At 46.2% G+C, this 13,252-nt stretch overlaps 1 protein-coding gene across 1 annotated transcript in view; it reads right to left on the bottom strand.

The window, feature by feature from the left end:
* Positions 1–11,197, bottom strand: part of Tada1 (transcriptional adaptor 1) — a 15,677-nt gene extending 4,480 nt beyond the window's left edge. The window contains exons 1-6 of the mRNA XM_021165031.2: positions 11,003–11,197; positions 8,263–8,354; positions 8,019–8,084; positions 3,638–3,735; positions 1,647–1,856; positions 423–574 (exon numbers count right to left, since the gene is read on the bottom strand). Of these exons, the coding sequence (XP_021020690.1) occupies positions 423–574; positions 1,647–1,856; positions 3,638–3,735; positions 8,019–8,084; positions 8,263–8,354; positions 11,003–11,076 (692 nt within the window). The 5' untranslated portion in view covers positions 11,077–11,197. The remainder of the gene's footprint in view (positions 1–422; positions 575–1,646; positions 1,857–3,637; positions 3,736–8,018; positions 8,085–8,262; positions 8,355–11,002) is intronic.
* Between the last annotated feature and the right edge of the window lie 2,055 nt (positions 11,198–13,252).

Below are 13,252 nucleotides of genomic sequence, written 5' to 3'. Positions count from 1 at the left end.
TTTTGGATAGCATTGGAAATGTAAATGAGGAAAATACCTAATTAAAAAAATTAATTCTCAAAAAAAAGTACCAAAATATATACATAAAGCATGTAGCTTAAGAAATAACTGTGTGGGGCTGGAGAGGTGGCTCAGCGGGTAAGAGCACTGACTACTCTTCCGAAGGTCCTGAGTTCAAATCCCAGCAACCACATGGTGGCTCACAACCATCTGTAATGGGATCTGAGGAGTCACCCTCTTCTGGAGTATCTGAAAACAGCTATGGTGTACTTACATATAATCAATAAATGAGTAAATAAATAAATAAATAATAAAATAACTGTGTTGAACTCAAACTTGCAGAAACACAAGAGCTGATTCTTTAAACAGTGGCCTGTCACATAAGGTGACCAAGCAGCAAAGGATGGAAGCCACTCACTCACCCTTCAACCAAGTTGTTGTAAGCCACCACACTATTCTTCAGGTATGGCTGTGGCGTCACGTTGCTCCCAAAGGCGTATTTAAAATGACCATCCCGTACCCGGTAAGCTTTCCTTCTCGACACAACTGAGGTCAGAATATCTTTGAGGTGATTCTGTAAAAACAAAAGAAAAATAGCAAGAAACCCTCAAAAGCAAAGCGTAGAAGTTCCACTGTCAAGTGCTCGTCCCGTTTAGGTGGAGATGCAGCCTGACAGAAATGCTCCTGAACAGAGCCCACGGCCACAGATGCAGGGTACGGGTGAGGGGTGAGCTGCCTTCACTCTGCTCTCAGGGGGCCGTGCTCCATGGGGAGCTTCTCTTGGAAGTGGATTTTATTTTGGTTTGCAGGGCTGAGATTTGACATCACACAGGGCAGATGGCCACCACGCCACATGCATTTGTCTTGTTTTCCTTAGCTGATGCTTCTCAGAAATGAGTTTTGGGAAAGAAAATACTTTTTTTAAAGACAAATGACTTTGAAATTTGACATAAGAAATCTGACACACTAGTATTGGCTGGTTACAAAGTTCACTGCAAGAGCTTTTGCTCTCAAAAGCTCTTCAAACAGGCAAGAGAACACCATGCATGTCTGCTCAAATCCTCTTCGCCTACAGAAGAGCCGAGTACATCAGAGCTGGCTGGGTAGTGTGAAAGCAGAGCCCTCTTATCATATGTCAGCACAGAGCTCCAGAGTCAGGCTGGGCACTTACTCAGACCAATCTGTCTTATCAACATGCCCTTGTGCAACTTAATACGGGTTTTCACACAGAATTCATTTAAGACAACTATTATCTTACAAGTGTCTATGAGGAAAATGTGCACCAGAAACTTGTCTGTGTACTGCCTTGGCATTGGTGCAATGTATGTTCTGTCAAATAACTTANTGAGGGGATGACTCAAACAGTGGGTGGAACTATTTAGATGTCCACACTGACACTCTTTAAATGCAGCACGACCTTACACACTGCGCCACTAGAGTTTCTCACACGAGAGGCAAGCAGAACCAAGGGCACTGTGGGGAACTGTCTGGAAAACCTGTCAATCAAAAGCAATTCTGCAGTTTTACAGTGTGAAGTGTGTCTCCTTCAATGATGACAGAGAGTGCCGTCCAGTTCCTGTCAGAGTCAGCTTTCCACACACAAGCTCGTCACAATTATGTGTAGTTATTTCTAGACGCCCACCAACCTCCACCGCATAGACCACAGCAGAGACGGCCTCCTCAGTGACATTGTCCAGCCCGTGCTCATAGGCAGTCACGATCATTCTCCCTTCAAGTTGACCTCGAGTGGGAAGCATCATGGTGTGTGAACAAAGTTTCAAGTCGTCATCACCCTGGGGCTCCTTTGCCACAAACTGCTGAGCTCCAGAGAGGGGGTTCTGAGGCTGGAATCTATGCTAAGGAAGCAGACATCAAAATTACTCACTTTAGTAGCAAGGGACAAAACAGAAACAGAAAAAAAACATCTACCATACTTGGGAATCTACACATTAAGGCAGCCAAAACTATACCACAAGACTATTAAAAGTAAGAAGTCAATCATGGGCTAGAGAGGTGGCTTGGCCACAAAAGGCTAGGCTCACAGCCAAAACTACAAAGAGGAAATCATACGCAAACGATCATAAATTCAAAGTTACATGGGAATGAGCACAATAACCTAGATAGGCCTCACATTCATAATACTGCCTCAGCCTCCAAGAGCTGAGATTACAGTGTGTACCTCCATGCCCAGCTCAGCCTCTTACTGTACTCAGGGCTCATCTTTACACCTTGGTGGTCACAAAATGTACGCCCTTATGCTAAAAATACCAATGGTAACAATCGGAAGAGACAACATAGAACTGTATTCAGAAAATCCAGAAGCTTAAGTAAATTCCGAAAGTACAGATATATAATTAATGCTTCAATTATTATAAAGCCTAAAGAATCAAATTATAGCTCTGACAAAGATCCCAAGCTAGTGCGACAGGATAGTAGCAGCTCACTATTGTTACTGTCTGCTTCCACTCTGAAAGGCATGATCCTTTGTAAAACTCCAGCATTCCTATAAAATTCCTGCCATCACTGGGAAATTTGTTCCTAGTAACTTTGATTTTGCAGTGGAGACAGCGATCCATGTATAGATTATAAAACGATATTGGCATTTTCCCATTTCCTAAGTACAAGGATGATCCAGAACATTTAAATCAGGTCTGGCTCTAGAGAGGACGAGGTTAAGCACTTAAGTCTATATTACTGACAGGAAGCACAGACAGGAAATCCTGGGATGAGAAAATTCTGGCAAACTTTTTTTCCTTCCTAGAACCATACATTCCAGAAGGTTTATAAGTGAAGTCAAACACTTCATAGTCTCTGTGCTAATCTCTAAGGACTCAGAGCACAGCTGAATATTAAAAGAAGCCTACCAGAGTCTCCCAGGTGACCTACTGATCTGAGAGACAACTGAGGAGGACCCATAAGCCCAGCTTCCAATAACTGGAAATTCTGAACTGCTACTGACATATATGTAAATGCTGACAAGAATACATTTATACTATTTTAAATATAATACTGAGAATAAATAAGAATACTGTTTTAAATATGATATTTAAAGTCACAGCTACTGTGGGCTGCTGAAATGGCTCAGTGGTTAAGAGCACCGACTGCTCTTCTGGACGTCATGAGTTCAAATCCCAGCAACCACATGGTGGCTCACAACCATCTGTAATGAGAAACAAATAAAAAACCCTATGGGCTGGAGCGAGCAGGGCCAGAGCAAGAGAAAGAAAGGGAAGGGGGAAAAAAAAGAAAAAGAAAATCACAACTACTGGGCTGGAGTGATGGCTTAGTAGTTAAGGGTACTGGCTGCTCTTCAAGAGGTCCTGAGCTCAACTCCCACATGGTGGCTCATAACCATCTATAATGAGATCTGGTGCCCTCTTCTGGTGTGCAGGCAGACAGAAGACTGTACATAATAAATAAACCTTTAAAAAAAAAAATTCACAGCTACGAGGCAGTACCTTTAGTCTCAGCACTTAGGAGGTAGAGACAGGCGGATTTCTGAGTTCAAGGCTAGCCTAGTCTACAAAGCAAGTTCTAGGACAGCCAGGGCTATGCAAAGAAAACCTTTCTCCACTAAAGAAATTCACAGCTAGCTCTTAACCCCACAGTTGCTGGCATCTACCAGAGAATGACCTACATCAAATTTTTGACGAACGGAAGAAAGCTTTTTCTTCCCCTTGGGTTTTCCAGGCTTGGCTGCAGAGCCCCCTGTCCAGGGCAAAGATCCAGCACCCTCTATGAGAGAGAAAAACAACAGCCATGGTGAGAAGGATAATTACCAGAATGGAAATGACAACAGCAATTATTGTTTCATCTGGGGATAATGAAAATAAATAATGAAGCTCAAATTTGAATCACTTCTTTCTACTTCTCTACAAACAAAATTATAAATTCTCTCAAATAACATTATTTTCTGACTATAACCAAAATTATATTTTTAAGGAAAATAAACTTTTCACTTGTGTGTGTGTGTGTGTGTATGTGTGTGTACACGTGCATGAGTGGAAGTCAGAGATCAACGCCAGTGTCTTCCTCAGTCACTTCTCCATTTTATTTCTTATGAACGGGTCTCTCACCAAACTGAGGTAGCCAGCAAGCTCCTCCCCTCTTTGCCTTCGCAGCAAAGAGATTATTGGTAGATCATTATAGACAGATGCTGCCATGCCTGGCTTTGACAAGGCTTCTAAAGGATTGAAAGCAGGTCTTCACACGTCTATTGTCCCAGGCCTATGTTTTTAATTAACTGGGGGTGGGGCATAGCCCAGGTTGATTAACTCAATACATGTATTTATTTCCTTTTCAAAACCTGGCTAAAAATAAAGGAAGGCAAATGCATACACCTACAAGAAATAAAGAAATGAAGTTTCAATAGGTTCCAAGATGGACTAACAAGGTAATGACTTACAAAGTTTATCCATGGAAGCCGTAACCCAGCAAGGACAGGCAAAGGAGGCTTAACAGACAAGGAGTGAGAGGGGTTTGATACACTGAAAAATCATTATCAATACAAGGTGATTGTTCAAAACCCCCATGGGCTAGGTCTATTATGAAATATAAATGTGGTAGAGGAAGAATTAATCAAATACATTATATACACTATGAAATCCTACATTTTTAGAATATGGCCCTCTTTGTTTAAGAATTAAGAACAATAAGACAGCCATGGTGAAGCAGCGAGCCATGTGCAGGCAGGCATCTGTGCAAAGGCAGCTCCCAGGCCCACAAAGCAGCTCTGCTCACTTCCAGCATGGAAAGCACACAACAGGGACATACAACAGATGAGCTGGGGGGGAGATAAGGGGACGACTTCTCAAACCACACTCAGCATCACTGGTGCCAGCTAAGGGAGGCAGGAAGGATGCTGACTTCTCAAAGCACACTCAGCATCACTGGTGCCAGCTAAGGGAGGCAGGAAGGATGCTGGTTTCCAAGGACAAAGCTTTCAGCAACCACTCCTACTGAACAGTGGGCTGTCAAGCTCACTGAAAGGCAAAATCCACAGGTTTTTGCTACATCCCTGAAATATAAAGGAAAGCACCAAAAAGAGGCATGTCGTCATATTTGGTAATATGGAATATTTGCAATAGAACACAAGACTGGGGGTGGGGTGGGTCACATGACCAAACAGGAAACCAAGGCATGGTAGCATGTGATCCCAGCACCATGGAAGCCAGGATGATTCCAAATTCAAGGCCAACCTGAGTTGCGCAGTCAAACTGTGGCATACTACCCCACCTACCCAAAAAGAAACTCAGGAGTCCCACGCAGCAAAACTGCACATCCCAAAGAGAAAAATCCAAACCATCACGAGCACCAAGACTCACTAATTTACCCTTGCTTTTGAAGGTGGCCACTGCGGTGCCTAAGGACCTCCCACCACCTCCCACCAACACTGAAACCTAAGACCCCAGCACTTAACCCACGGGCAGCACACCACCCTAACCAACAGCACACGAACATGCACAGATGCTCTAGACAGCAGGACTGAGAAGACGACACACACCCCTCTGGGATCTTCAGGAAAGGGTGAGAACACAAGTGTCCGTCAAACAAGAAGAAAGTGCTATAAAGTGCTGAAATCAAGAAGAAATGCTGGGCAAGTCAAAGGACACGGGGTAATAAGGCAGCCAGACAGTGCAGCTCACACATCCAGAGACAGGCTCCGGCCAGAGTGAGGGACAATGGAACACTGTCCTTAACAACAGACACTGGACTCACTGACGGGGTGCAGTGTACCAGGAAGGAGCAGCCTTTTCCAAAGAGTGTTTTGTGCTGATCTGGGGTTTTTTTTAGAACTACAAATACGGTGTTTAATTTTTTTTTTAATATATCCTTGGAAATAAATATCTCCAAAATAGCAATTTCAAAGAAGTACTCCTCCAAAATAAATTTTTAAAGTTTTTTTTAATAATATATATGTGGAATGTGTGTGGGTGTCAGAGGGTAATGTGTGAATGTACAAGACTGTAGGTGCCCAAGGAGGCTAGAGGCTTTGGATTTCCTAGAACTGGAGTGACAGGAGATGAGCCACCTAACATGGGTGCTAGGAACCAAATTTGGGTCCTTTCCCAGAGCAGTGTGTTTTTAACTGCTGAGCCATTTCTCCAGCCCCATTCTCTACCAAAATAATTTTAAGAGGAGAAAAAAACTACTCATAACTGTAATACCATAACTATTATTAACCTTTTTTTTTTTTTTTTTTTTTTGGTTTTTCGAGACAGGGTTTCTCTGTATAGTTCTAGCTGTCCTGGAACTCACTTTGTAGACCAGGCTGTCCTGGAACTCAGCAATCTGCCTGCCTCTGCCTCCCAAGTGCTGGGATTAAAGGCATGCGCCACCGCATTAAAGGCACGTCCGACTTATTAACCATTTTTAAGATTGATTTATTTTTATGTTATATGTTATGAGTGTCTGCCTTTATGTGCATCATAAACTCTGTCGGGTGCCTCAGAGCCCAGGAGAGGTGGGGAGTTACAGACGCTTGTGAGCTGACTGTCATGTGGGTCCTAGGAACAGAATATTCCAGTCCTCTGCCCTCTGCAAGAGTGGCAAGTGCTTTAACTGAGCCATCTACCCAGCCCCACTGCTTACCACTTTAATGAACTCCAGGTTGGTTGGTTGGTTGGTTTGGGGGGAGGGGCGGGTTAGTAAATCTCGGTGGATGACATTAAACTGGGTTCTACAGTTCAATTCTACAGTTCTTCAGCTAAAACTGGATCCTAGGTGCTGGCAGAAAAGCTGAGAGTGCAGGTCCATGAAGGAGCAGGGTGCACTGAGCTCAGGAGCAAGCTGTGTGGACACAGAGGGTGCCAGAGGGAAGAGGTGCCCAGGGCACTGAGGACTGGAGGAAGCCAAGGCTTCCGCTTCTGTCATTCTGATGTTTGTTTGCACTCTAGAGAGGCTGACAGTACCCTGAAGAGTTGCATCAGAGATTATCTAACATGCTGTACTCAATACATACTATTTAAATTGTATTTCTGGCCTTCCTTAGAAAAAATAGGAAACAGTGCTGGCTAGAGGGCTCAGAGAAAGACAGCACCTGCACAGCCTAACGACCTGAGGTCAGTCCCTGGAACTCTGCTCACAGGGTGGACGGGGAGGACTGACTCCTGCAAGGTGCCCTCTGACCTACACACACACACACACACACACAGTGGCGTGTGCACCCACATACATACATGCAAAACAAAAGAAATAAGTAGTGTAAAAGAAAAGAAAAAGAAAAGAGGTCCACCTGTGACTGTCACATAGAAAGAAGGACATTTTACTTGTAACAAAAACCATTCTTTTGTTACCAGCAAATATTCGTTTCATTATGAGGAAATAGTGTTCAATGAAGAAATAATGCTTAGTTTCCAAAGTGGAGATTTACACTTATTTTAAAATCTTATCAGGAGGGACATTTTTAAAGCACTTCCTCCCAACAATCTACCAAACGGGCACTGAGCTCTCTACTGGGTGCTGTTCTGCTCAGCACACATCCCAAGCCCAGGCTTCTACTGCCTGACTTCCCAGCATCCACTGCTCAGCTGTGTCTCCTAATGCCCTCTCCTGGTACCCACTGCCTCTCATCACAGCCTTCACTGCCTGAATCCTGACTCCCACCCTGGTCATCAGAATGTGACAAGCTGTGTGGGGAGTAGGAGTACTAAGCACAAGGAAGTGTGTGTGTGTGTGTGTGTGTGTGTGTGTGTGTGTGTACAATCATCACCTACACAACATTTGGTGGTGGTAGTAGTGGTGGGACATTTCTTTTTTTTTTTTTTTTTTGGTTTTTTCGAGACAGGGTTTCTCTATATAGCTCTGGCTGTCCTGGAACTCACTTTGTAGACCAGGCTGGCCTCGAACTCAGAAATCCGCCTGCCTCTGCCTCCCGAGTGCTGGGATTAAAGGCGTGCGCCACCACGCCTGGCTAGGTGGGACATTTCTTTGTAAACCTAAGTGGTGTCTGATGAAGGAAGTTAAATATCCAACCCGCTCCCCCCTCCCTGAGACTGGAAACATTCCCACTCCCTTACCTGGTGTAGAAACCAAAATCTGACAACGTGTGAGGATGGCCAGGAGGAAATCATTGTGAGAATGGACTGAAAAGAAGGAAGGTTGTCACAAGTCAGAGGAGCTCGAAAATACTTAAATTGTTCCCTCTCTCCCTACCAGTCTTCCCAGTTAACTTTGTAACCATAATATTGTTAAGATTTTCTTACAGGGCATCCAACACAAAAGTACTCATTGCAAATCTGGGGAAACTTGGAGAAGATTTACCATTGTCCTGTGTGAGGAGCCTGTGAGCTTCAAGGTCGAACTCCTCCTTGCTGATCTTCTGCTTGAACCACAGCTTCAGGTTGGCCCAGTATCTGCAGAAGGAGAAATGACATTGAAGCCACAGACTTCTGCTTCTGCCTCTGCCCCGGGGTTCACTCTAGCTGTTCCAACTCCCAGGGAAGACAAATTTATAATCCCCGGTGTTTGGGGCTGAGGAGCTCTGGTGGCTCTGGGCCAGGCCTATATAAAGATGGTTAGGAGGAGACCATGAGGTGACTCCTAAGCTAGTCTGTCTGGTCAGCAGCAAAGGAGGGGACAGATACTTCAGACTCCTGCCGAGGTCCCAGGAGAGCCTCAGAAGAAACCCACCCCTCCAGCATACTGGCCTAGGATTTACAACCCCCAGAGCTGTGAAAAGAGTAAGTTCTGTGGTTTAAGCAATTCACCTGTGGTGCTCTGTCATGACAGGCCTAGCAAATGAGCACACCAAAGAGGCAGAAGAGCAACAAGAAACATCCTTTCTCCCTAAAGGAGGACTCAGGACAGACTCAGTGCAGACACACCTGTGCCTTTCCTTCTCTCGGTCGCCTTCTTAAAAGAACATGGCGGGCTCACTCCTAAGTGTGAACGTTTTCTGAGGAGGAGAGTGGTTACCAACACCTATTCGGTGTGCCACGCTTCCGTTCAGATGAGCTCAAATCAGCAGAAACGCTGTGTTTCTAAGCACCTCGCCAGAAAGGAGGTACTCCTGGAAATGAGTAACTGCAAGCCTGTGGTTTTAACATCTGGACCACTGGATAAATGGTAAACAATTCACACCATGCACACTGTATACCCTTGCTTTACCTACCTCCCAGGATCCCACTTAAACGGTCATGATGAACAACGAAAAGCAAACTGCTTAGGAGGGAATGGCCAGAGACAAGCAAGCTTAACCAAGATGGCAGGTTTTAAAATGAACAAAGACCAGAAACAGAAATGCACTACAATCCCATCATTAACTGTGTCCCTGACACAAAGACTTGTGAATTTCACATGAAAGATACATAAAATTTATAATCAGCACCCACATTTGAGCAACATCACAGTCAGCGCTGGTCTTTACAAATGGAACAAGGAATGCAAAGGTTTCTGTCATGCCTGAGTTTGCTAAGTGACTCTGGAAGGCACAGTTACTCTGGCCAGAGTTACAGTCATGGCCTTCACAAGCCATAGCCTGCAGATTTACATTCACTTCCAAAACCCTGTGAGTGTGGAAAGAGTCAAGTCTCCCAATAGGCTTTTAACCGTCAGCCTTACCAAGCAGTGTTACAAAAGTACACAACCATTCTAACGAAGCCAAAGGCTGCCATTTTTACCTATTTAATTTAAATTTAATTCAATTTCCTCCTTGCATCTCAGATGGTCCTTCACCCATGGCGCTTGGTGTGACGGAGGATGGATCAAACTGAAAACATCACAAACATAAAAACACAAAAGAGGCCCTCACCCCACTCGGCTTGCAGCCTCTTACCAGCTAACATCGAAAATTCCAACACAACTGACAATCTCTGCTTAAGGCCTCCTCGCTTCCAGGCTGTAAAACCGCACTTGTCTGGTCATCTGGACAGAAACCCCTTGTGCAAATTTAATGTCGCCTGGTTTTACTCTATCAGACTTTATAAGCCTGTCCACCTCATCAGCAAAAAGAGAAAGAAAAAAAAATTGTACAAAATTCTTGGGTGTAACAAGACAGCTGCCAAAACGCACAACTTGTGACTCTCCATTGAGAAGTCCACACCTGGGTATGTCTTATTTCCCTGGGCATCTCTTTTTAATTCCGGTGCTTAAAAATCTACAAATAATAATACTTATTTATTTATTTATTTATTTATTTATTTATGTAAAGCCTTTTAAAGAGGGGCTCCGGTGAGGAGCTTGCACCTACGCCTTTCTGACAGCCTTTCTATTAACACCACCTCTGCTTCACCGGCTGCTCTCGTCAATCTTTTCAACATCAGTGCCAGGAAATACGGGTTTGCCAGAATTGAAGTTCCCCCAAAAGATCGAGGCTCCTCCTCCGGCTGCGGCAGGCTACTGCTTAAAGAGCTGTCACTCCGTCCCAGTCCCTGCTGACAGCCCGGCGGTGTGGGGAACGGGAGGACTTTTCAAGTAACCCCTGAAAAGCATCACACGGCGGGAACCAGAAGCCTCAGTCCCATCCTTGGGCAGTGACTTTGGGGGAATAAGTAATCTCTGTCTCTCGAGTAGGAACTGTGCCGATCTCACGGGTCTGAGGATTGGCTAGCCCGTGTAGAACACTGGGAAAGGCGTCCTATGGCCGGCTAGGCTGCCGCCCCCTTGGATGCTGTGGTTGTAAGGTGGGTGACCGACCGACATCACTTGGGGTCTGTGTGCCTTACGAACCCGCTTTCACAGCGCTTCTAGCTGGCCCCTGAGCACCGCGGGCCTCCGCCTCCCGGAAGCCCTCCGGGTCCCCCCGCCCCGGCGCGCCCCCCGCTCCGCCGGCTCCGGGGCGCCTAGGGCGCTGCTCCCGCCCCCCACGCGGGTATCGCCGGTGTCGGGGCGCCCAGGAGGAAGTCCTCCGGCGCCTCGAGTCCCGGCGGAGCCCGCACGGGAGCCGTGGCGGCCGCGAGACGCCTGGGGCCTCCGGGAGGTGGGAGAGTCCAGGGACTACGGCAGCCCCGAGCTTGGGGCACACCCACGGACAGGCCCGGAGGCTGGTCCCCGCGGCTCTTACTGTTTCACGTTGTCCCCCAGCGCCTCGCTCAAGTTCTTCTTGGCTGCCTCCAGCTCGCTCACAAAGGTCGCCATTGCAGCGCGCGTCTTTCAGCCCGACCGTAGACCGTGCGGCCCACGGCCACCAGCAACCGAAAGATCAACGCGGCGGAAGGCCTGCGCGCCGGACGCTGGAGGCTCGACTCGACTCGACTTCACTCGGATCGGCTCGGATCGGCTCGGATCGGCTCGGCGGCCCCGCCCCCAGCCGCTCGGGAGACGTTGCGTGGGTTTGGTTCTCGGCCCCGCCCGTCTCGCAGTCGGGAAAGCACACAGCCAAACTCCGTTTTCCAACTCCCGCCTCTTGGGTCACGTGACCCGCTTCCCCTAGTGGGCGCGAGTCCAACCTACGCCCGCCTGCCCGCGGCGGCCCCCGGGGCGCGAACTTGACCGCCCCCCCCCCCCCCCCCCCCCCCCCNCCCCGCCCGCCCTCCCTCCGGGCCCGCCAGGCCCCTCCCTGACTGCAGGTCAGCTCTTCCCAGAAGGAAGAGCTCAGGTCCCCGAGTGCATGCAATATCTAACTTATCCTCTTGTCCTCATTTTTTTGCCAAGTGCTCACCACCTATTGTGACATTTAGTTGGTCGATCTCGTTTTCTGCCTCCTGCAACTAAAACGAGAGCTCCCTAAAGGCAGGATTTGTGTTACTCAAGTTCTGAACATTCACTATTGACTGATCAAATAAAAATAATTCCCAAGCAGGACTACCAAAGCTCCTAGGGGAGGTAACAGGAGGAGTCTCAGCGACTAATTAGCCTGACCCACAGAGGAAAAGACGCAAAGAACCCCGTTTCAAGTCAAGGTCAAGTGGAAGGACCCACAAGCTAGCTTGTCCTCTGACCTCCCTATGCACGCTCAGATTCCAAATTCACACTCGAATATGCACATATATACTACCCTAGGAAGCCATAGCGGTGTTCAGCTTAAAACTTTTTAAAGCCTACTTTTAAAGTCTCTCTCTCTCTCTCTCTCTCTCTCTCTCTCTCTCTCTCTCTCTCTCTCTCTCTCTCTCTCTCTCTCTCTCTCTCTCTCTCTCGTTTTGAGGCAGAGTGGCCTTTTAACTTACCGAGATCCAAATGCCTCTGCCTCCCAAGTACTGGGACTAAAGGCATGGGTCACCATGCCCAGCTTGTTTGTTCTTGAAATAGGGTCTCTCTTTGTAGCCCTGGCTATCCGACACCAGGCTATTATTTTGCCTTAATGTTCATACTTTTAATGACAGCATAATTTTTTAAAGATTTTATTTTTAGGTAGATGTCGTTGTGAGTGAGTTTACAGGTGGTTGTGAGCAGGGGCCCTGTTAAATACTGCACAGATAAGATGCATACAATGACTTCTTTCCTGACTATTAAACTGGGTTTTTCTCCGGTATTAAAAGAAATATTTTAACAAGCATCTTTATGCAGATTCTCCTCATTTGTAATTATTACTTTAGGACAGAATCCTGTAAGAGAATCATGGGATCGGGTGACAGGAATCTTTATGAATGTCTTGTCCCTGTGGTCAAGCGCCTCCCAGTTTTTAAAATAATCCTCCGTATATTCAAAAGTAAGCCCCAGTTTAAACCCAGCAGCCTTCCGTGTGCTTGCAGAAGTGGTTGGGCTACTCACTTTTCATCATGTGCATTTAATGGCCTCTGCTGCACACCTGGTACCCAGTCCCTTCCAGTAGGGTGGGTGACTGGGGGCAGATAATATTACTCTTACATATTGCCTGCTTTCTGCAATTTATTTCCAAGGCCAACACAAAGGAAGATACCCACTGGTTTATTTTTCATAGCAGCTTTTAATTTACTATTATTTATTCATTCATTTATTTATTTACATGTGTATGTGTGTAGGGACTCAAGGGTCACAGCCCACATGTGAGGTCAAAGAACAATGTGTGGGACTCAGTTCTGCCCTTCTGCCATGTGTGATCAGGCTCCGTGAGAAGCACCATTACCCACTGAGCCGGTGCACCACCTGATTTCATATAACTATTTTACTTGCATATTTATAAAAGTTTTGTCTCTGTTTATTTCTCAGTTTTCAGCATTTTAAACAGCATTGTTTTGTTTTGGTTTTGCTTTAGCATATTTTTTTGAAGAACACAACAAGAGATCTACCTGTAACAGATTTTGTAACAGTATCTACCTGTAACAGATCTACCTGTAACAGATTTTGTAACAGTATCTACCTGTAACAGATTTTGTAACTATGCGTCACTGTGTGT

The sequence above is a fragment of the Mus caroli genome, chromosome 1 (genome assembly GCF_900094665.2).
Source record: "Mus caroli chromosome 1, CAROLI_EIJ_v1.1, whole genome shotgun sequence".
NCBI classification, from domain to species: Eukaryota; Metazoa; Chordata; class Mammalia; order Rodentia; family Muridae; genus Mus; species Mus caroli.
The sequence above is the reverse complement of the archived record's forward strand: the minus strand, read 5'-3'. Positions and strand labels throughout refer to the sequence as shown.